General features: G+C 34.2%; 1 protein-coding gene across 1 annotated transcript in view; it reads left to right on the top strand.

The window, feature by feature from the left end:
• The window catches only part of LOC115881116 (carbonic anhydrase 6-like), a 77,083-nt gene that overhangs the window by 16,429 nt on the left and 36,853 nt on the right, over positions 1 to 23,801 (top strand). The window contains exons 4-5 of the mRNA XM_030898498.1: positions 11,167 to 11,296; positions 12,568 to 12,673. Of these exons, the coding sequence (XP_030754358.1) occupies positions 11,167 to 11,296; positions 12,568 to 12,673 (236 nt within the window). The remainder of the gene's footprint in view (positions 1 to 11,166; positions 11,297 to 12,567; positions 12,674 to 23,801) is intronic.

Genomic DNA, 23,801 nt, shown 5'->3' with positions numbered 1-23,801 from the left:
AACAAATAACGTCCATTGGCCGTGTCCGATTCACGCGATAACCGCACAATAGGTGGAGTCATTGGGTCCAAACTCAGCACCTCACCTTCCCTTGGATGCTTATTGATAATATTTTTCGCCTCCTGCTGCCCAAAGGACTTACTCGCAGCTATAGCCTCCCTGTCTGAACCAATTTTAACGTATTTGACCTCCTTGGCTAGATCTGTAGGTAAATTGGAAGATTGTGGAAGGCTTCGTTTCTCCAAAGTGGAAATCTTAGGCTGTTGAAATCCCATGGCAGAAGATCTTGATTTTTGCGGCGATACCTCCGAGGGAGTCAAAGATGGTTGGACATTGCTATTGACTACTTCAATTCCTGGGGGCCACATACTTATATCAAGCAGCCGCTCTAGGTGCCTTATATTCTGCACTCCAACTTTGAATTTTGAGAGTGAACTGTCCTCACTATTAAGCATAGGAAAGCAACGAATAAAGTCCGAAGTTCCAAGTTTATCCTTGATATAGTGAGCCAGTTGGTTTGCCGTAAAGGGAGATGGGATATTGGACACAACGACATAATGCCAGGCTTTTCTAATGGAGGGTTTGTGAGGTGGGGGAGTACTGACTTTAGAAGAAGTGACACCCACTGAGGCTTGGCAATCTGTCTGAGTCGAAGTTGACTTTTTTATTGCTGGTGGGCTACTCCTATTATTTTGCTTGCCTTGGGCAGCAAACTTTTCTATTGTGGTTGCCATCTGATTTACGCTCCTACGCAGCTCACTGACTTCCTTCAAAAGATCTACCTTTGAAGAGTCATGAACCTGGACCCTAACAGACTCATCCTGAAAGTCCATAAAAATGGATGATAGGTTGAGTATTTCTTGTTTTATTTCACTGATCGAATGAAATAAAGATTGTTGACCATTTTCCGAAATTTTGGAGTGGTGGCAGTGAATATCATCCATTTTTTTGTATAAAGACTTCCATTTGGAGTCATGATAACTCAATATGTCATAGATTTCAGTTATGACTGGAAGCAGGTCGTTGTTCCTTTTTAAACAGGTTCCCAGACCTTCAACAGTTTCTAGAGGGATCTGTGATTTCTGAAGCTGTGAAACTTTGTCATGGAGATACTTCATCGTGGGAGAATCACAAACATTGCAGAAAAACCTAATATTTTTGAACTTTTGCTGGTGGATCACTTTTGTGGTTGTCTTGTCCAGCCCAGTACAGGTCATACAAAAGTTGCGGCGGCACTCCCCACTACAACGAAGTCTATATTTGTCCTTTTCCGAGATGGTTTTTTGGCACGAATCACACTTAAAATCTGCCATTTGGAAGTGTAAAGGAACAGCAAAATCGGAAAATATTAAATTAAACAAGACAGTATAGTTCAATAATAAAAACAGTGTCAATGTCAACGAAGCTAGGTCACGTTTAAAAAAATATCTATATAAAAATAATTATATAAAATAAAGCAGAAAAACGCACGTTCAGCGAAAACTAGCGAACTGAACCGGGTCGGGTCAAGACCGAATAACAACACACGACAAATCCAAACAAAACAAAACAAAACAAACGTTCAATACCGGCGGTCCACAAACGAAACGAAAGCACGACCGTCTCGTATGACTGTTCGATATGAACTGAAGGTCAGGCGGCCTCGACGGACAACGGCTGGGATTTTGGTTAGCTATTCAATTATTCTTGAAATTGGCTGCAAAAATTTGCTGATAACTTCTGCGTTCTGAGGCGGTGCGTCGCGTCGTCTTGCTGGAAAAATATGTTTTCAAGTTCCATTAAAGAAAGAAAGAAAGCCTACTAGTTAAAAGTGGCGTACATTTAAAAATTCTGTATTTCGAAGGGGATTATAACAAAATATCAAGTGTGCTATATTTTTGGAAAGGTAATTTTAAATTCTTTTCAGTTAATTAAAAATATAGAGGGTGTCCCAAATAAAAAATCAATTTTTCTATTGATAACTCTTAAATTATTAATTTTAAATAAATTATACTTAAACCATTAAATTCTACGTAAAAAAGTGCTTTGGAAATGTTTTCATAAAAATACAAAATTTTCCATAGCAAAAAAGTTACAGCGATTTGTTAAAGATGCACATTTTTAAAAAACACCCCGAACTCCGAAACGGTAACAGACATTTCTGTGCGGTTTTCACCATCATGTTTTTGATGAAAATTAAGCCCCAGACACCGATATTAGTTTTCGTCTATCTCCTACAGAAAACGGTGATTCCATTTAAAAGCGTCGAATTTGACCCACCCTGTACAGGGTGTTCCAATATTCCGTAGACATCGAAATACTGCGGATTTTTGGAATCAAAATAAGTTCATTGGACACAATTTACCTCTATACAAAAATGCTTCGTTTGTCGGCTAGTGGGCATCAAACTTAAAAAAAAATATACACATATTTCCCAATATTTTAAGAACCGTTATTCCGATTTGAATGAGATTTTGGGTGTCTATGTTTTGACAAATGCTTTAAGATTTGCCTTTCATAAAAATCAAGATAAAGTACGGGAAGGGTAAAAACTACACACACACACTCCAACATAAATTTTAGTATAAATACTTTCCAACTCCACCGACGACAGCTTTTCTTTTCGTAAAATGGTCCCTCTATAAAATGGTATTTACTACATTTTTTGTTTCTTGCAAAAAAAACACTACATTGCATAGTTTTTGGGAATTTTTTTTGGAGAATAAAATTTTCCAAAGCAGACCTATAAAATATACAGGGAGTTCCAAGATTCCGTGAACGTAGAACAACTATGTATTTTTTGGATCAAAATAAGTTTTAAATTTTTTTAATTTACCTTTATATAAAAGTGCTTCGTTTGTCCGTTAGAGTATCAATCAAAAATAAACCCGAACGTTAATAGATTCAAAAATTATTATTTTTTTTAAGCTTTTTATGAAGCTTATTGTCTTTAATTAACATAATTTATGATATTAACATAAAATTCCATATTTTTGCCAATAGATTATTAGAGCATAATAGATTTTATGCGCCTCAATTGGATGTGACAATAAACATTTTTTGGAAGTCAGCTTTGGAAAAATATTTCTTTGCCTTAAAAAGTATGCACTGTGACGTTTTTTACAAGAGACAAAAAATGTAGTAAATAGGTACTAGAGGGAGCTTTTTACGAAAAGAAAATCGGCCATCGGTGGAGTTGTAAATACGAGGCATCTTTTTTAAGTAAGTACTGTTTTGCGATTCCGCCGCCGCAGCGCTACGGTCGGCGTTCCGCGCATGCGCGCTGGTTACCTACATCTCTTGTCTATGCACAGACGCCAGTACAGTCTGATTCTTCATTGTATACGTTGTTTATTGAGTGTTTAAGATGCCTCCGACAATCGTGAGCCCCGCCGATTGTGAAGTACGGGCTGTCATACGATTTCTTAGTGCTAAAGGCGTAAAACCGATCGATAGTCATCGTGAGATCTGTGAAGTTTACGGACAAAACATTATGAGTGATGGAATGGTAAGGAAATGGGTGAGAGCATTTAAAGATGGCCGCACAAATGTGCATGATGAAGAACGGAGTGGGCGTCCTTCGGTCGTTAATGAAGATTTGGTGCAGAAAGTGGACGAAAAGCTGAAAGAAAACAGACGCTTTACAATTTCATCATTGTGTGACTACTTTCCTCAATGTTCTCGTAGTGTTTTGTATCGCATTGTGACCGAGAACTTGAATTACCGGAAATTGTGTTCACGTTGGGTTCCGAAAATGTTGACGGATTTGCACAAAACCCAACGTTTAGGCAGTGCATTGACTTTCCTTGAGCAGTACCACAATGAAGGTGAAGATTTTTTAGACAAAATTGTTACTGGTGACGAAACATGGGTGGCCTACGTTACACCAGAATCGAAACAACAGTCCATGGAAAGGCGACATTCATCATCACCCAAAACAGTGAAGTTTAAGCAAACAATTTCTGCCCGGAAAATCATGTGCACAGTTTTTTGGGACAGAAAAGGAGTATTGCTAGTGGAGTTTCTGCCTCGTAATGAGACAATCAATGCAGCATCTTATTGTGAGACATTGAACAATCTGCGCCGTGCAATCCAAAACAAAAGACGTGGCAAGTTGATTAAGGGTATTGTATTGCTGCATGACAATGCCCGTCCACATGTGGCTAATCGGACCAAAGATCTCATCAAATCTTTTAAATGGGAAACTCTAGATCATCCTCCATACAGCCCTGATCTGGCGCCCAGTGACTACCATTTATTCCTGCACTTGAAGAAACACCTGGGTGGTCAGCGTCTTCAAGACGATAACGAAGTTAAAACAGTTGTGATACAGTGGTTAACCAGTCAGGCAGCAGAATTTTATGAGGAGGGTATTGAAAAACTGGTGCCACGTTATGACAAGTGCCTCAATATTCACGGAAATTATGTAGAAAAGTAGATTAAGGTACAGACTTTCATGTAAAAATAAAATTATTGCGATATCTTTGCACGTTTTTTTTAAATTCCAAAACGGTACTTACTTAAAAAACATGCCTCGTATCTATACTAACATTTATGTAGGTGTGGGGGTAGTTTCCACCCTTTCCGTACTTTTTCGTAATTTTTGTGAAAGTCAAAGAGCGCGAGCAAAACATAGACACCTAAAATCTTATTCAAATCGAAATAGCGGTTCTTAAAATATCTGAAAAAATGTGTTTATTTTTTTTAATGTTTGATGCCCTCTAGCAGACAAACGAAGCACTTTTGTATAGAGGTAAATTGTGTCCAATGAACTTATTTTTATTCTAAAAATATGTAGAAGTTCTATGTCCACGGAATATTGGGATACCCTGTATGTATTTAGGGGTGAATCGCAAGCAAAGGGAGATGCGAAAAGGAAATCGAAGAACGAATTGGTAAAGGCAGAAAGGTGATAGGAGAGCTAAACTCGGTGCTTTTGTCCAGGGATATATCGGCTCACAAAAAAACTGATCTATAACGCGATCCTGAAAGGCATAATGTTATTTGGCTCTGAGGTATGGAAGTTAAGAAAAAGACATGAAAAAAAGTTGTCTGGCGAAGATCAGCCCGAATCTCCCATTTAGACAGAATTAGGAGCGAGAGAATACGAGAGAATAAATAAGGTGGAGGATAACTGTACAAGAAATACAAGAAAAACAACTGCACCGGTACGGCATGTCTAACGAATGGCTGACGAGAGAATACCAAAGCAAGTGATGCAGTGGACACTTGCAAATTGACGTAAACGAGGCCCACCTAAACTTTCCTGGAATCAAGGAACAGTCAGAGCCATGTCTGAAAAGAACTTACAATTGTTTCTTGATTTTTTTCTACTTCTTAGAAGTCTAAGATATAAAAAATATATGATCATGATTCTTAAACGAAAAGCCGATTTTTAGCGGAGGAAAGAAAATTGAAATCTTCATTTTTTTCACCTTTGTGAAATATGTCACTCACTAAAAGTCGTCAGAAAATGTCTTTTATACTTGTTTACACTCAGGAATTTTTTAGAATTTTTTGAAGCGGTGGAACAATATGAAAAAAAAATAACTTATTTTTTTTTAAATATTCTGTTTTAACTAACTTATATTTTTGTTTAGCTTAAAAAAGTGCGTAGAAAATACATCCTTGTCAGAAATAAATATTAATAAACAAAATACAAGAAGCAAAAAATTATTAAGGCCTAAAACCCTACATATATGCTTATTCTCTGCATTAAGTTCATCAGACTGAAGGGAACAGCCATTCGACGACCGGTTTTGGAGATTTATCTCCATCTTCAGGCCGACTTTGCTGTATCCCTCAATCTGACAAACGAAAAGCAGAGAATAACAATTGAGTACAAGTGCTAGCCGCTCTCGCCATCTAGCGGCAGCTGTAACAATTACAGATCGTACCGCCAAAAATTAAACCAGCGGCCTACTGGACAATCATGCTTGCTTCATCTACGTTACCTGAGATGGAGCTGAAGGCTTGGTAGGGTTTATATAAATAAACAAAATACAAGAAGCAAAAAATTATTAAGGCCTAAAACCCTACATATCTGCTTATTCTCTGCATTAAGTTCATCAGACTGAAGGGAACAGCCATTCGACGACCGGTTTCGGAGATTTATCTCCATCGTCAGGCCGACTTTGCTGTAACCCTCAATCTGACAAACGAAAAGCAGAGAATAGCAATTGAGTACAAAACGTACTTCTATGGCAAGTGCTAGCCGCTCTCGCCATCTAGCGGCAGCTGTAACAATTACAGATCGTACCGCCAAAAATAAAACCAGCGGCCTACTGGACAAACATGCTTGCTTCATCTACGTTACCGTAGATGGAGCTGAAGGCTTGGAAGGGTTTATATAAATAAACAAAATACAAGAAGCAAAAAATTATTAAGGCCTAAAACCCTACATATCTGCTTATTCTCTGCATTAAGTTCATCAGACTGAAGGGAACAGCTATTCGACGACCGGTTTCGGAGGTTTATCTCCATCGTTAGGCCGACTTCGCTGTAACCCTCAATCTGACAAACGAAAAGCAGAGAATAGCAATTGAGTACAAAACGTACTACTATGGCGAGTGCTAGCCGCTCTCGCCATCTACTTAATGCAGAGAATAAGCATATATGTAGGGTTTTAGGCCTTAATAATTTTTTGCTTCTTGTATTTTGTTTATTTATATAAACCCTACCAAGCCTTCAGCTCCGTCTACGGTAACGTAGATGAAGCAAGCAATGAACATTAAGATTATTATAAAAAAATGAAGATATATTATTATTTATTCAGCTTGACGCGAATTTTTCAAAAACTCAGCCTTTACGTAATCATTGCGTAGTAATATGATTGAAAATGTGTAATAAGCAATATAATTGTGAATTTGAAGTAAAAAAAATATTTTCTACGCACTTTTTTAAACTAAAAGAAATATAAGTTAGTTAAAACAGAAGATTTTAGACAAAAATGAGTTTTTAATTTTCTTCATATGTTCCATCACTTCAAAAAATTCTAAAAAATTCCCGAGTGTTAAAGACTATAAAAGACATTTTCTGGCGATTTTTAGTGAGTGACGTATTTCACAAAGGGGAAAAAATGAAGATTTTAATTTTCTTTCCTCCGCTAAAAATTGGCTTTTCGTTTAACAATCATGATCATATCATTTTTTCATGCCTTAGACATCTAAGAATTAGAAAAAAAAAATAATTAATTAATTTTACTATAAAAATAAAAATAAAATTGAAAAAACAGGTTTTTTGAAAATCTCGAAAACCGTTTCAGTTAAAGAGCTAAAAATTCAGGTGAATTATTTTGATTCGATACCAAATCAATCCCCTGGGTGCCAGTCAAAAAATCCGCGGGGGCAGATTACCGCGAAGGCTATATTATCGCTTCCACAACGTCTATGGTATTGACTCAGCTGAAGTGGATGCGGATCTTTCTGCCTTCAGGTCCTTCTTTTCAGCGGAAAAACTTCAACAGCTTCAGAGAATTAGGGAAAGTCATACCAAGTATTTCTCCCATGGCTCCCCAAGTAAAACTACAAATTTTTAGGTGAAATGACGCGAACAGAGGATCAAGCACCCTCTGAAAAACTAGACGATAGCAAGCTTAGTGTTTTTTTAGATCTTTTATTAGAAGAGCTCAATTTTCCAGAAATTGTTGCCATAACTGAACATTGGTTAAATATGGATGAGCCTGTATTTGTCAAAAAATACACTACATTAAATAGATTCAATAGAAGTAACTCATCTCATGGAGGTACTATGATAATGTCTACTAACAATGACTTTTCGGCAGTAACTAAGTTCGATACTCTAATATCCGAAAATTTTTTTGAATTTTCCGTCAGTTATCATAATGCTTTTGACCTCTATATTATTTGTATTTACAGAACACCTGACCCTGACGTACATATTTTCAGTCAAAAATTGCTAAGCCTGCTTGAATCCCTACCTATTAAAAGTAAATTAATTTTGTTTGGCGACCTAAATATTGATTTTTCCAGTGTGTGTGCAGCTAAGGAGTCTCTCCATTACATTTTTCATTCTTTTGGTATACTCATGCATGTTGACTCACCAACTAGAATAACTAAAACTAGCTCTAGTACTATAGACTATGTCGTGTCGTTTTTTGACCCGGAATTCGTTGACTGTAGAGTCCTTCACTCAGGTTTCTCTGATCACGAGGCAGTATTGACAAAGTTTTTGCCAAAATCCAAATGCAAAAATACCTCGCGCAAATTGGGTCGTATTTTTTCGGATGAAAATTTTCTAAATTTTCACCACCTATGTCTAACAACTGAGTGGGTTGTCCTCTCGGCTGACGTCGATTCCGAATTTTCTAGATTTATGGATACCTTGTCTAATCTGGCGTACAAGGCGTTTCCTCTTAGGTCTATCAAAATTAAACAAGGTATACCCTGGTCTACTACAGGCTTGCGTATATCTGCAAAGAACATGCGCTCATTATCTCACCTTAAGAAATTCACGGACATCGTCTTCTTTCATAATTACGTGAAACTTTATAGAAAGGTTTATCGTAAGACTATAAAAGCTGCCAAGGACATTTATTATAATGCGAGGCTAGCCAAAGCCGGTAATGTCGCTAAGGAGACTTGGGCTATTGTAAATGACTTAAGGAGTAAGACTTCTTCGTCTGGCACAGTCTTTAATTCACCTGAAGATTTAAACACTTACTTTGTTAATGTGGCTAAAAATTTAGTGAACACCATAACTCCTTCCCATGATTCACTTTCAAATCTCCCTAAAGCAAATGAGAATTTACACAGTTTCTTCTTCACGCCCGTAGCATTAGATGAGCTCCGTAGTACAATTAATAGCATTAAAAACAAATCCTCATCTGGGACTGATGGGCTTACTCTCAAAATGTTCTCTGAACTTTCTGAATGCACATTAAACCATATTACTACTTTAATTAATGAGTCATTCCACAAAGGAGTTTTTCCAAACTGCCTTAAAACAGCAATAATTATTCCTCTGTATAAAGGAGGAGATAGAAGAAGCTTCGAACTATCGCCCAATTGCACTCCTGCCCACATTATCTAAGATCATTGAAAGATTGGTTAAAAAAAGGTTTCTATCTTTTCTTCTTAAATATAAAATACTTACTACCCATCAGTTTGGATTTCTAAGTAACAGTTGCACAAATGATGTTCGACCTTTTTAATAATGTATACTCTAGCCTGAATAACCATCACTCTACAACTACAATTTTCTGTGATTTCTCTAAGGCTTTCGATTGTGTAAATCATAATATCTTAATTGCAATACTATGGTTTCAGGGGAGTGCCGCTCGAATGGCTTAAATCATATCTTGGCAACAGAAGGCAGCTTGTGAGGATTGATACGTCTATGTCTTCTTGTAAGCCTATAGAATGTGGTGTCCCTCAGGGTTCAGTACTTGACCCTATTTTGTTTCTGGTGTTTATCAACGACATTGTAAATCTAGACATTAGCGGTAAAATCTGCCTCTTTGCGGACGATACTAGTTTCACTTGGAGCGGCCCAGGTGTTACGGCACTATATGATAATATATCCAGTGACTTACGCACCATTAAATCTTGGTGCGATTCTAATCTACTATGCCTCAACCTATCAAAAACTAAAGTTTTGTCATATAAAAGTACTATACAACCTTTTGTACTTAATAACACTACTACTGACGTCTTGGACTCTGTGAAATTCTTAGGACTTGTAGGCCCTGTTCCCAGAAGAATCCCTGACTAGTCAGCGCGTTTCTTATTGGTTGAAATGTGTAGAAACCAGACTAACAATCAGGTTTCTAGGCATCTTAACCAATGAGAAACGTGCTGACTAGTCAGGGATTCTTCTGGAAACAGACCTGTAGACAGCTCGTTAAAATGGGACTTTCACATCGAAGCTCTATCAAACAAACTAAGCGCTGCCTGTTTTGCGCTAAGATCAGTTTCTAAGGAACTTAACTTCTCAACCTCGAGAATAGCCTATTATGCCCTTTTTGAGTCACATCTTCATTATGCCCTTCCATTCTGGGGTACTTGCTGGAGAGCAGTTCTATCTGCTATTCCCGAAAGGCCATTTGATAACTATCCACTTAGGAATGCGGAGCACGATCTTTATCTGCCAACCCCGAGCTCAGAACTAGTTAAAGGTTCAATACTGTACAATGACAAAAAAATGTACAATCATTTGCCTTTGAATATCAAGTCGCTTTCATTCTTTCCCGCATTTCGCAAAGCCCTAAAATCATACTTACTGAAGAGAGCTCTATATACGGTAAACGACTTTTTTGTTAATGTTTAATTATGAACAATTTTGAATTTTAAAATTTTGATCATCTCACACACTGGTCAAAGGTCAAGTATTTAATATTTTATAACTCTAAAATTATATCTATTTACTGCGTACTGTTCTGCAATTGTCCATGTGTATTCTTTTTGCTATTTTAATGACTTAAATTTTTTTGAATTGTATTATTTGTATTGTGTATTTTTGTTGTTTGTATATTTTTTTGTGCTTTTGTTTGTTTTATGAGTGCTTTGTCGATGAAGCCGTTTTGGCTTTTTGTACAATAAAGCGTTGTTTGTTTTGTTTGTTTGTTTGTTACCTGTTATTATTAACCTTGTTATTAACTATAAACCTATGTTATTAAACTAATTATTATTACCTGTTAGTATTAATTTAAAAATAGATGCAATCTTTTTTAAATTACTCAAAATCGACTGGTCCAAAATTGTTCAAATTTGGCGGGTGTATTTACCATACATAAATCATTAAAAAATTATCTACGACTTTGCTGTAAAATCAATAGAGGAGCCAATATTTGAACAGTTCAAAATTTCCATGGGATTTCCTATGTTTCCAACGACGATGCACCACCCGATAGATGTCTAATATTGATACTAACAATTAATAACAAAATTGTTGAATAGGTTCTTAAAGAGAAACCAAATAAAATAAACTGACTTGGTTTCACATGAGATCTCGCAACTTTGTATAGTGGAAGAATTGTGTTGCGAGACTTTTTTTTTGTGTTGTGGGCATTTTAATAATGGTTTTTTTGTTTTATGCTTCTGACGACGGGGGTAACTATACTTCCTGAAACGCTAAGTATTTTTAGTTGATTAAGTAAATGTATTTTACGAGTAAAATGCCACTGAAAACATTTAACACTTAAAAAATTACTTTATTTAATTATTTTAGTGGTGGTAGAAATTCCCGAAGACTGTTATAGTGAAATACCAAAATTGTCAGGAGGTAAATTAACAGAAAATTATACATTGAGCAGTTTTCATTATCATTGGCCTTCCGAACATACTATTGAAGGAATTCAGTAGGTATTAGGGATTTATTTTGTAATAAGTTAGCGGATAACAACAAAATAAGTTCATTGCGCATAATTTACCTTTATAAATACAAAAGTGCTTCGTTTGTCCATCAGAGGGCATCAATCAAAAATAAACCGAACGTTAATTAATCCAAAAATTATTAATTTTTTAAGCTTTTTCTGAAGCTTATTGTCAAGTATATGTAGTATGTGATACTAACATAAACTTCCATATTTTCGCCAACTAGATTTTGGGAGCATAATAGATTTTAAGCACCTCCATAGCTTGATATGACAAAAACATTTTTTGGAAGTCAGCTATGGAAAATTTTTTTTTTCTCAAAAAGTACGAACGGTAGCGTTTTTTTACAAGAGACAAAAAATGTAGTAAATACTAGAGGGACCATTCTGATAATTCTTTTTGTTTCAACTGACACAAATTGATAACTAGTTAGTTGTGAAGTTCAACTAATTTGGAATCTATGTTGAAGTAACGTCGGACATATCACATCTACCTAGATTTTACCAAATAATAAAGATCTACTGTCACTAAATCATACAAATGAAAATATCTAGGAAAATATTTGTTTGAGAGGTAGGCAACCTTAAGAGTATTTTGAAGAGACATAAATTCCCCATTGAATATCGGATAAATTTTCATTTAAAATAAAAGAGTATAGCTTGCTTTTAAATGTGGCCGATGTTCAATATTAATTTTGTCTCACCCCGTATAACTTTTTGCGACAAATTTTAATTTCATTTAGAGTACAATAGTTATTTTAATTTGAACTACATATTAGGCTATACCAGGTAAATTCAATTTAGGTAGCTTTTATTGAAATTTAAAATTTGTTCTTCATTTTTAGAAAATGTTAAATATGTCAAAAACCTTACATTTTAGCCATATTTATATATTATATTCTAAGGAAACTCGTCTTTAATTTTCTTCTAAAATCCGAAAATCAATTAATATAGGGTGTTCCATTAGAAAACACACAACTTTGATGTGTCACTTTTTTTGGGACACCCTGTAGAACTCACTATAATTTAAAAGATGCTCTAAACTAACCTACATATGCTCATAAAATTTAATTTCATATAAACTGTTGTTCTCCTTGGAGCCTTCGCGTCGTATGAGAGGCACCACCCTGTATATCTTGGCTACTTTCACTTTATATAATGTAATTATTTATTATAGAGTTGAGATTGCTTTATCTGAAATATAAGAATCCTTTTTTAATTCAAAGAGACTTTTCTTAATTCTTTGTATTTTTTAGATACAGTTTGGAAAGCCATTTTGTATTTTTTGCAACAAAATACGTTAATTATACAGAAGCCTTGAAGCATCCTTTCGGACTTACAGTAATAGGTGTGCTGTATCAGGTACGATATGCTGGTCAACAAGCAAATTGTTGCACCAGATCGCCATTTTATGATTATTTACCTACAGAATATGATATTTACTGTTAGGTTTTTTTAGGTGAATAAGCTAAGTATTTTAGATTTTAGATAGCAGCCTGTACAGGGTGTCTCATTTTGGTTGAAATCATACGGTATCTCCGTTATCAGTGAAGATAGGAGAGTGTGGTTCAAGAACGGTAAACTAATAGGATTGCTCATCCTCATAAGACGTACATAGAAGACTCATAAAAATAGCAGCTGAGAAATTTTGAGTTAATTATTTTGTCAATTTTAAATGTGAAAAAGGTGTTTTTAAAGTTTTTAGAGCTATAGAGTGTAAAAATACGTTCATTTTGTGTTGTGAATTGTGACAAAGTGCTTACTAAGTGCCTACGATATTGTTTATTAATTATTTTAAAGCAAAATATGGAAGTACACTAAAAAGAATGCCTGCAAAAGGTGATGTTGGGAACTGCTGTTCTTAAAAATGCATTATCCAAGTATTTAATACGATTTATACAGTTAATTTTCTATACTGCATACATATAAGGTGTTTAAATAAATAAACTAAATAATGAACATTTTGCATCCGGCAACCAATAATACACACACGTGCATTATTGGTTGCCGGATAAGGACTAATAACCATGACAAGGACTACAATGACGTCACAAAGCGAGGAGTTTTCGCATGTACCTGGCAGACATTTTTGGCTGAATGAGCAGTCCTATTAGGTTAACTGTTCTTGGGTGGGGTTTGCACAAACCTGTCCAACTTTTTTGTCAAACAGAAGATGCTGTAAACAAAATTTTAGTAGCCTTCTTCGTTTCTGAGCTACATGGTCGTTTTGAAAATTTTGCAATTTGGTACACCCCCCGTATCGTCGTTATTGTGAAAGGTATCGAGAAGGTGAAAACTGATTCTTATAGAACTTTTTATGTAGAATACAGTGCGTAGTCTGTCTTTCTACGAAAAAAATATTTTTGAAAATATAAACTAAAGTAATGTTTTTTCAAATGGAATCTCCTGTATATTTATAAATCATATCACCGGTCTTGCTATGAGGTTCTCAAAAATATATAACACTCAAAATTTATTTTCACTATTTACTGTAATATTTAAAATTTTTCATTAATAGATAATTTTTATTAGTAGGCCATGAATGATAACAAAAGAAGCTAAAGAATTATAATTAAAAGTATACTGCTATATCTTACCTGTCTTTTGTTTTATTTTGGGAGACACTAATAAATTCTTTATATATCAAGGAAATTTAAATCTCTACCACTATTTGTAAATTTTGGAAGCTATCATACCAGAACTGTTAGATGTTCCTTTAAATAATTTACCTGAAATATACTTTCAGCAAGATGGGGCTTCCCCACACAACTTTGAAAATATTCGAATTTTGTTAAATGACTATTTCCCAACTCAATGAATTGGGACTATACGATAATATAGCATTGTTGTCCGCTCTCGATTTATGTATTTAGGGTTTTTTGAAATACGAAATAATACATCGAAATTACAAACATACATACATACTGCCATTACTCGCTGACGAGTATTCGTCACGCATCAAAAGATGGTCACGCAAAGCGTTTTCTTTCATGAGCTTTTCTGTGACTGAAAAACCCGGTACGTGATGTTATTTGCCTACCGCACTCCGGACATTCAAAAATATCTTTGCTTTGTTGCCTCTTTACTTTTTAGTTGTGGCTGTTAACTGAGTTTAAAATTCTTCTCCATTGAGTTCTATTGTGAACTGCTTCTTCCCACTCATTCTGCATGTTAATCCCCTTTAAGTTTTCGTGGAAAATGTCTTTGTACCTTTTGAGTTGTCCACCCGGCCTGCTCTTACCGTCTACAAGCTCACCGTAAAGCAGAGATTTTGGTATGCGGTTTCCTTGCATTCTGCATACGTGACCAGCCCATCCTAAGCAGGATTTTGTAACGATGACTTCAATACTCTCGCAGTTAGCTTTTTCAAGGACCGATACGTTTGAGACATGATGGAACCACCGGATTCTTAAGAGTTGTCCAAGGTGTCTCTGTTGCAACTTGTTTAATGCGTTCATGTGTCGGCGGTACGGCACCCAGGTTTCGCTCCCATATATCATGGTGGGGATTATAATTGCTCGGTACACTGCAAGTTTCATTTTTGTACTCAAGTCATGATTATAGAAAACCCTGTTTTTTTATTTCCAGAATGCTCTTGAGGCGCTGCTAATCCTGTGCTGAATTTCAGAGTCGATATTGGCCTTTTCCGAAATCAAATTGCCGAGGTAATTAAATTCCGCTACATATTCCAATAGTTCTTCGCAGATTTTTATAGCATTGTTATGATCTTCCGGGTCAGTGCATATGATTTTGGTTTTGTCGATGTTTAGCTTAAGGTCCAAAGCCTCGTATGCCCAGGTTCAACATTTCTTGTAATTGTTGTAACATGTTTGCAACTATAGAGCGCAGTCATCAGCGTATTGAAGTTCTGTGATGAATTTTGTACGTGTTTTTGCCCTGAGCCTTTTTATGTTGAACAGACCGCCGTCATATCTGTATCTAATGCCCACTCCTCTCTTCTGCAGTTTGCTGTCCACTATAATGGAGAGCGCTGCCATGAATATGTTGAATAGGAGAGGCGCTAAGACACATCCCTGCCTAACTCCTGTATTTGTCAGGAAGGGATCGCCGAGTGATCCATGATGTGACACTCTTGACTGGTTGTTGTTGTGGAGCCTTTTACACACTGTAAGAAATTTGTTGGGTACTCCGAACTTTTTCATAATTGCCCAAAGTACATCTCTGTTCACAGAGACGAAGGATTTTCTTAGATCGATGAATGTAACATAAAGTTTAGACTGCTGCTCTTTTACTTTTTCCTGTAGTTGGCGGATGGCAAATATGGAATCGACGGTTGGTGCTAAAACCCGTTTGCGATTCTGGAAGGATTTTTTCTATATGTGGGTGCAGGCGATTTGACATAATTTTGGCAAGAATTTTTCCTCCGATAGCCAATAGTGAAATTCCCCGGTAATTTCCGCAGTCTGATGCACTTCCTTTATTCTTAAATATATTCACTATAATCGCGTAGTAAAAGTCCTGAGGTACCTACGTGGCAATTACTACTATGTCGAAGACCTGGAAAATGCTATCAGCAAGCTGTTAGATATTTGCAAACCCGTTCCGATTTTTTTTGCTGACGATTCCAAAAGAAGAAGTTACATATTCAAAAATTCAATTGTAACAGTTTAGAAGCAAAATATTTCAGTCCCAAATAAAAGTTTAATTTTAGTAAATACCATTTTAATTTTTTTGTTATCTATCACGGCCTACTAATAAGAAAATGATATCTTTTAAATATTGCAGTAAATAGTGAAAATAAATATAGAGTATTATATATTTTTGAGAAGCTCATACCAAGACGGGTATACAGGATGTTCCATTTGGAAAATGATAACTTTAATTCATATTTTCAAAAATATTTTTCTCGTAGAAAAGCAGACTACGCCACTGTATTCTACGTAAAAAGTTCTACAAGAATCAGTTTTCACCTACTCGATAGCCCTGATTCTGACCCTGTAGGTCAGAAACGAAGAAGGCTACGAAAATTTTATTTACAGTATCTTCCGTTTGACAAAAAAGTGGGACAGGTTGGTGCAAACCGCACCCTTCTATATTCACCAATAACGGAGATACCTTATGATATCAACAAAAATGAGATACCCTGTACATATTTTTTTCTAATTTTGACCAACGGCAATATTAAGTATTTCACGTGACTGAATTGGTAACGAAAGAGTTGGAAAAATAACAAAAATGACATTAAACCTAATTTGATTTAATCCTGATTTAATCACTTTTAGTTTTTGTTTAATATGTCAAAAATAAAATTGTTTGTACAAAAATGTTTTAACATAGGCAACTGCTTAATGGTTTCTTCTAATCCAAAATCAAGGCGATCGATTCTTCCATAAAGATTATAAGATATATTTCTAGAATTTTTATAGAATTACAATTATATCTTGTTCTAATTTTCGATAAAATTTACGATTAATTTTGACATTTGAAGAAAAACCAAATGCGCAGTATCTCAATAAAAAATCATCCAAATAATTTCCTTTATTTAGCAGAGATACTTGTCTCTGTTATTTAGTGGACTGTACGGCCTGATAGTGATGAGCAACTTCAAAAAATACATCTATATTTTATTTGGAATAAAACCTCTCTACGCCGCGCCGCCCTAAAAAAGATTCTGTATAATATGCACCATAAATATACAGGGTCGCTGTTATGCATGGAAACGGATGATTATTAGGTAAAATATAGGAGGATTTTAATATTTGTGGTCTTGTATATTAAAATATTCACTATCGCTGGCGTACGCTGACTGTGCCACTGCGTTAGAAAACAAAATAATTTTGACCGTTGGAGTGCCTTAGTTCGGCGATTTCTGCATCGCCTACTATCAGGGTCGATGCACGACGTACGGCAGTCTTCTGCCTCTGTCTAACTCATCGCGCGGTAGCGACGCGACGTAAGTCGGAGTTGTATTGTATTAAGGTGGGGCTTAGGCGAATTTTCCGGTCGCCTTCTCATGAAGTTGTGGAGGCTCGGTAGGCTTAGAAGTTAAGGGGATATTCCCGATATTTCATAAGGGGATATATCACATTTCGTTAAGGGGATCTTTCATATGATTCATTATACGTAGCATTTAAAATTTTTATATGAAAATTCAAAAAACGTTTAAACGTTTTAAACGTTTAAACGTTTGCTTTAAAGCAAATTGGAAAATTTTTTCGGGCTTGTCCGAGATTATTCAAAATGATATAACCGGTTGTATTTCAGAACACGCCACAGAAATAAAAGAATCCGAAATAAAAAAGCGCGTTATTTTATTCGGTGCAAGAAGACGATACAACAAATATTACAGAAAAGTCTCAGTGTGCTATTTCAATTCGATATGTTAATAAAAGCGGCTAATCTTTGCGAATTTTATTTTATGAAATATTAGATAACATTGTTATACATTTAGAAATAAGGTTTGCAGATTCTCGTATTTCACAATTATTTTTATTTATCTCTTGCGGATCCGAAATTTAAAGAATCCTATAAAAATTTCCAACGCATTTAACATCCGATTTAACAAACTTGTTATAGTGATACATTTCCAACGCATTTAATAGTGAATTAACAAACACAAAATGTTATTGACCAACGTAAATTAATTAATGAATTGCAGGTATTAATAATAGATATAATAATTTTGATTATAACATAATTTAAGGAGAATAACCCTGGAAATATATTTCCAGAGGCTTTCAAATTGTTTCTTTTGTTTGTTACTAGACCATTTACAAGTACTTGGGTTGAGAGACATCATGCTAATTTATAGTAGAGATTCCATGAAAAATAAACGTTTATCGTCACTTGCCTTACTTTCAATCTAAAAAGATCTTTTCACAGCTCTTCAACAATCTGATGATTTTACTGATATAATAATAAATAACTTTTCTTTATTAAAAGACCGACTCATCAATTTAATATATAAAACATAATTATTCTTTCTCTCAATACTACCAATTTCTAAGTTTGCATAAATAAATAAAAATAAAATTATGTACTCCATAGTGACTCCATAGTAATAGATAAAAAAATATACTTGTACATTATGTCATTACGTTGAATGCTGTTATTTTTGCTTTAGTTTTGTCCTAAATATTCTTAAGCTATGTTTTTAACCCAGAGATAACATATATTTACAAACTGGGTTAGGGTATTATGTAAATTAGGGGGTGGGACAAATAGACGCAACTAAAGTTTTGTCGCCTACCCAGTCACAAGGGTCACGAGCCGCCACTGAGGGTCGGTCATAAAGTCGTGGCACATCAAAGTTTCATTTTTTTTTAAATATATATTATTGCATATGCCCTGTATATTATTGCATATTTCGGTTCTTCCTTCAATTCTAAGCAAAAATCGAAATACGCACAATGTACCTCAAACCAACCGTTTCCGAGTTATTGACTTTTGAAAATATCACTTATAAACAATTTAATTTAATTAATTTCGATAGGTATGTTCAGCTTCATTTAACGATGCCATTCTGCCGAAACTGTGATACTTAATAATATTTGACATTAGTTCTCATATTGCTAATGCTGTTCTCATCTCGCAACAGCAGACAGTATTCTACTCAACACAATTAATAAGTACCCAGTTTTGTGGTGGTGTTCAAAAATCGCCAAGTAGACTGTCTCTTCGTTGCCAATAGCTTGTACAATAATGATACTTAAAATTTAAATGACAAGTAAAAATATTTATGGAATTCTACAGTATCCAAATGAAGTTAACTACTTAACTAATTATAATTAAAATGAAGATTAAGACTTGAAATTAGGCTATGACAGTTTAAATATAATAATTGAAAACTTTGTCCAAATTATTTAAAGAATATAAAGAATATAAGGTACGACTTGAAAAAAAAAATTGCAGTAAATTATTTGATTTAATTTGTAGACACGTGTAAAAAGAACAAAAAAATATGTAAGATAAAAAAACCTATATATGAAAATTTAAATTAGAACAAAAGTTAATACTAAAATGCGATATTAAAAGATAAATTAACTAATAACAGCTCTAGAAATGCATTTCTAGATGTGTAAAATGAGAGTATATCAAGTCTGGAAATTACAAAATTTTCGTTTAACATTTCAATTCTTCAATTTATGTACAGGGTGGTCGAAATTGGTCTGTTTTAACAGAGAAAACCTATTTCCTGACTAGATAGAGCAAAACCGACAGAGATGTCATGGGCTCGATTTCTGAAACACGTTTAATGGCGTAAACCGCCTCTTGATATTTTCACTGTCGACTGAGATACGGGGTCTTTTTGATTTTTTTACCATTTGGAAAATTTCCCATAACTTTTTTATTTCGCGGAATAATAAAATTCTGTAAAAACGTTCTTAAGGCACTTTTTTAAGCACAATCCAGTGGCGTAGTCAGATTTTTTCTATGCTTGCTCCTTTTGCCAGAAATAATAAAAAATATAACTTTAGTATTGAAAATACTTCTGGCCGCGTTTATATGGGACCCATCTTTGAAAAAACGACATGCTCGATGCCACACGAGTTCAATAACCTGCCTAATCAACTTGTCAACACGTAAGTCGATAGTTTAGCCTGCGTTGATCATCGAAGGACGTTTGAGGGCCGAAATGAGGTCTTATTAATTTATCAGTGTGTGTGTGTGTATGTGTCTGGGCCGGCGGATAAAGAAAGCCCATATTATTATAAAAAAGAATATGCGTCAAGGCATATGGGTTGTTAGGTACAGTTTGGCTATTTTAATCTAACTCTTTCCGTATGAGAAGCAAGGGGCATATTATTCATGAAAGCGTGGAATCACATAAATAATAAATTTAGACCAATGCAATATTTTTTCTTGGCGCGTAGAATATGTAAATGTATTAAAGGGAATAATTAATTAAATCATTAAGTTCCAAAACATAATAACTCGGATCTCATCAGATCTGCTGATACATTTTGCTAAAATTTAGGCTATTAGGACCTATATTTTTTATGATTATTATATTTTTAATTAACAACTTAGGCCAAAGAAAAAGCTTGCAGGGTTTCCACCGCCAACAGGCGTAAAAACACACGAATCCAAGGCGTTGCCAAATATTTATTGGGATAAGATTTTATCCTTTGAATATTGTTGTAAATAATAATTGTCATTTAATTAGTGCTAACTTATCAAAGTTCACAACATGGCGAAATTTCAACAAAATCGGCCAACGGATCTTTGGGATATTAATAAAAAAGGTCTATTAGAAAACACCTTGACCCCTGTATCTTTAAAATTATACATTTCCGGGCAAAAATATGCAAAAAAAATCCAATAAAAAAACCACAAATGGCACATTAAAATCTGCATTATCTGAAATCAAACTATACCTAAACGGCTAATAAAATAATACTGACAAGACTAAATAAAAGTGACAAGACGCCGACATCGATAACGCGATGAGCAGTTTTAAATAATTATTATATTATTCCGAGTTATTATTACATACGTGTTTTACAATTACTGTAATACATAGTAGCATTCCTTCAAATAAATTTTAATTTAAGTATTGTTAATATAGTCATATTAATTATTATAGCCCGTATGATTTCTAAAATAAAAAAATCAAGCGTGTTTTTATCAGAATTATTAAATGATTAAAAATAAGTAGAAATAGTTAATATTTATTAACTTCGTAAGTGTTATATTTTAATATAATTAGGGACTATCTTAAGTTTAAATTATGGTAACCTTGTATGAGTTTCAATCATTTATATTTAAAATGTTAGGAAAGACAATATAGATTTTAGGCAAGAGGGAAGCCAATATGGGGGGGAAGGACTGCGTAACTAGTAATTAAAACTTATCAATTCTTTTTTACTTGATATTTTTCTGGTAGTTCACGTTGCACTTTAACTCTTCGTTGTGTCACACACAATCTAAATTTCGGATATGATGCAGAACTGATAAATTGGATTAAATATATTAATTGCAAGGTACGCAAAGAAATATTTTTGTTAACTTTGCAAATACTTAAGGCATGCAATAATTTTAAAAAATTTTGACGTGAGATTACTTCATAATTCTTGGAAGTCTTGAATGATAAAGATTTGAATTATTATGGGTCTGTTTTGTTTAAGAAGCTAACAAATAATTTCAAAAACTCAACTATCAAAATATATTGGTAGCAAATTTTTAAAAGTATGCCTAGTTATAATGTTCTATATTAATTTGACATACTGAATGTAAACTAGGTATAGTTGTTGCAATCATAATATATGTTGCTGCTTATTTTCAGCACAACAAAATCCGTTATGATGAAACGAAAAAAAAAATACCGCTACTCATATTATGGGCACCTATGTATTTTTAATTTCATAATGATGTTTAAAAATACATAGGTACATACTATGAGTAGTGGTTGTGACGGTTTTTTATTAGGCATGATGAAAAGAAGCTGCAAACTAAATTATCGTTGGAGCCAACTATATTTTAATTTATTTTTATCCACAGTAACTATAGGGGTTCAAAATATGCCTATACTATACTATATATTATACAACTCCATTCGAGTATAGATTAACATTTACATTCCAAGTATCTTCTTGGTCTACCGGCGCGGCACCCCGTTCACCCTTATTCCCTCATTTCTATAAAAAAATATTATGATTTATAACTTTTAATTTTTATTGTGAAAATTGGTGAAAAGTATTTTTTTTGTACGGCGAATATAAATTTATTGGCCATCCATAAATTTAAATTTACACCTAAGTTCGAATATTGATTAAACCTAGGAATACCCAGGTAATACCCCGAAATATGCAAAAGAAGAAGTGAGTTTAGGTTAGATTAGAATTAGATTTTAGTTGGTTTTGCATTAATAAAAAATATAGACCTAATCTAAACTTAAGCTAAACTGACCCCCTTTTTGCATATTTTGGGCTCCTACGTGGGTATAGGAGCCCGTCGTAGTGTCGTGACCGTGATCGTGACCAATCACGAATCCGCACACGTTCATATCCATCATTAATATTTTCCTCACTAAATTCTTCACTTTTACACAAAACCATCACGATAAAAATCAAATATCAAAATTATTTAACGTTGCGAACGTTAAACTTGTTCACTATACGTATCTGGAATATATTTGTGAATAGCGATCAATGATACGTTTACGTTAGACTGCCGGAGTGCTGACGTCACGAATGTCAAATTGCTTTCCAACGAACAAGGTTTAGTTCTTTTATATTTCTATTGAGCTCTCCCAAATGACGCCACAAGTTAATATAAAATGTGAAAAAGCAGGTGATTGTCGACAACCGCCGACTTGTGTCTGGTATTTTCAATACGCCTATGATGGTTGCGCATGTTACAAAATCTGTGAATTTTTTAAATAGAAATCATAGTTGGCTATGAACTTAAAAAAATGCCGGCGTTTAACCCTCTCCAACGATATAACGTTATGGGTATCTATTTCTAAGAATGAGAGAAATATTGTTTTTTTTTTATCTTTGTATTGAAGTGGGCCTTATTTTGTGTTGAACTAGTTGCCTAATTATTTTTTATTACAATTTAATATTCTATATTATTATTTATCTGCATAATTAAAAACTTTTGAAAAGGTAAATTAACATTCTAATTAGTATTTGTAATTACAATTGAAATCGATACAATAAACAAAGAACAAAACTAAAAAGACGTATTTTTTGGGTGACGAATATAGTTTTTTCTAAAAAAAATCATCTAAGATGTTCAAACAGAGCACCTCCTTGTTGAATAAGCATCTTTTGCGCACAGAGTTACAGCGATATTTTACAGCGAACTGGTGTAATAAGTCCAAAAACTTGCCTAGTAGCCTTCTGCAATTCTTGCCTCGTCCCAATGATTCTTCCCTTATGTATAAGGTCTTTTAATTTTCCCCATAACAAGTCGAAAGAAGTTAAATTACAGGACCTAGCACGCTAAGGTATGGGAATTGAAATATGCAATAATATACAGGGGGTTTTATTTAAAAAAAGTTTGAAGTGACAGAGCTTTTTATGACCGACCCTGTATACTTAAATTTACTTGTAGCTAACAAGAATTTAAAAACGCATTACAACAGTATCACAGTTTCGGCAGAATGGCATCATTAAATGAAACCAAACACATCGAAATTGATTAAATTGAATTGTTTAAGTGATATTTTCAAAAGTCAATAACTCGGAAATGGTTGGTTTGAAGTACATTGTGTGTATTTCGATTTTTGCGTAGAATTTTTGCTTAATAATCTATATGAGATTCTATTTAAAAAAATGAAACTTTGATGTGCCACGACTTTATGAACGACCCTGTATACTTAAATGTAATACTCGCTAATAGATATTTAAAAATCCTATAACTTTTCTATTTAACTTTTTGCGGTACCTCCTATATTTTACCTAATAATCGACCTTTCCATGAATAAAAGCGACCCTGTATTTTTATAAGTTGCCATTAAAAATTATTCTGTGCTTGGCTTGTGGATTCAATTGCCTTTGAATGGTAAATGTGAGTTTTAATG

The sequence above is a fragment of the Sitophilus oryzae genome, unplaced genomic scaffold (assembly GCF_002938485.1).
Source record: "Sitophilus oryzae breed Bouriz unplaced genomic scaffold, Soryzae_2.0 scaffold_169_pilon_pilon, whole genome shotgun sequence".
NCBI classification, from domain to species: Eukaryota; Metazoa; Arthropoda; class Insecta; order Coleoptera; family Curculionidae; genus Sitophilus; species Sitophilus oryzae.
Note: the sequence above shows the minus strand (reverse complement) of the source record. Positions and strands in the feature narration are given on the sequence as shown.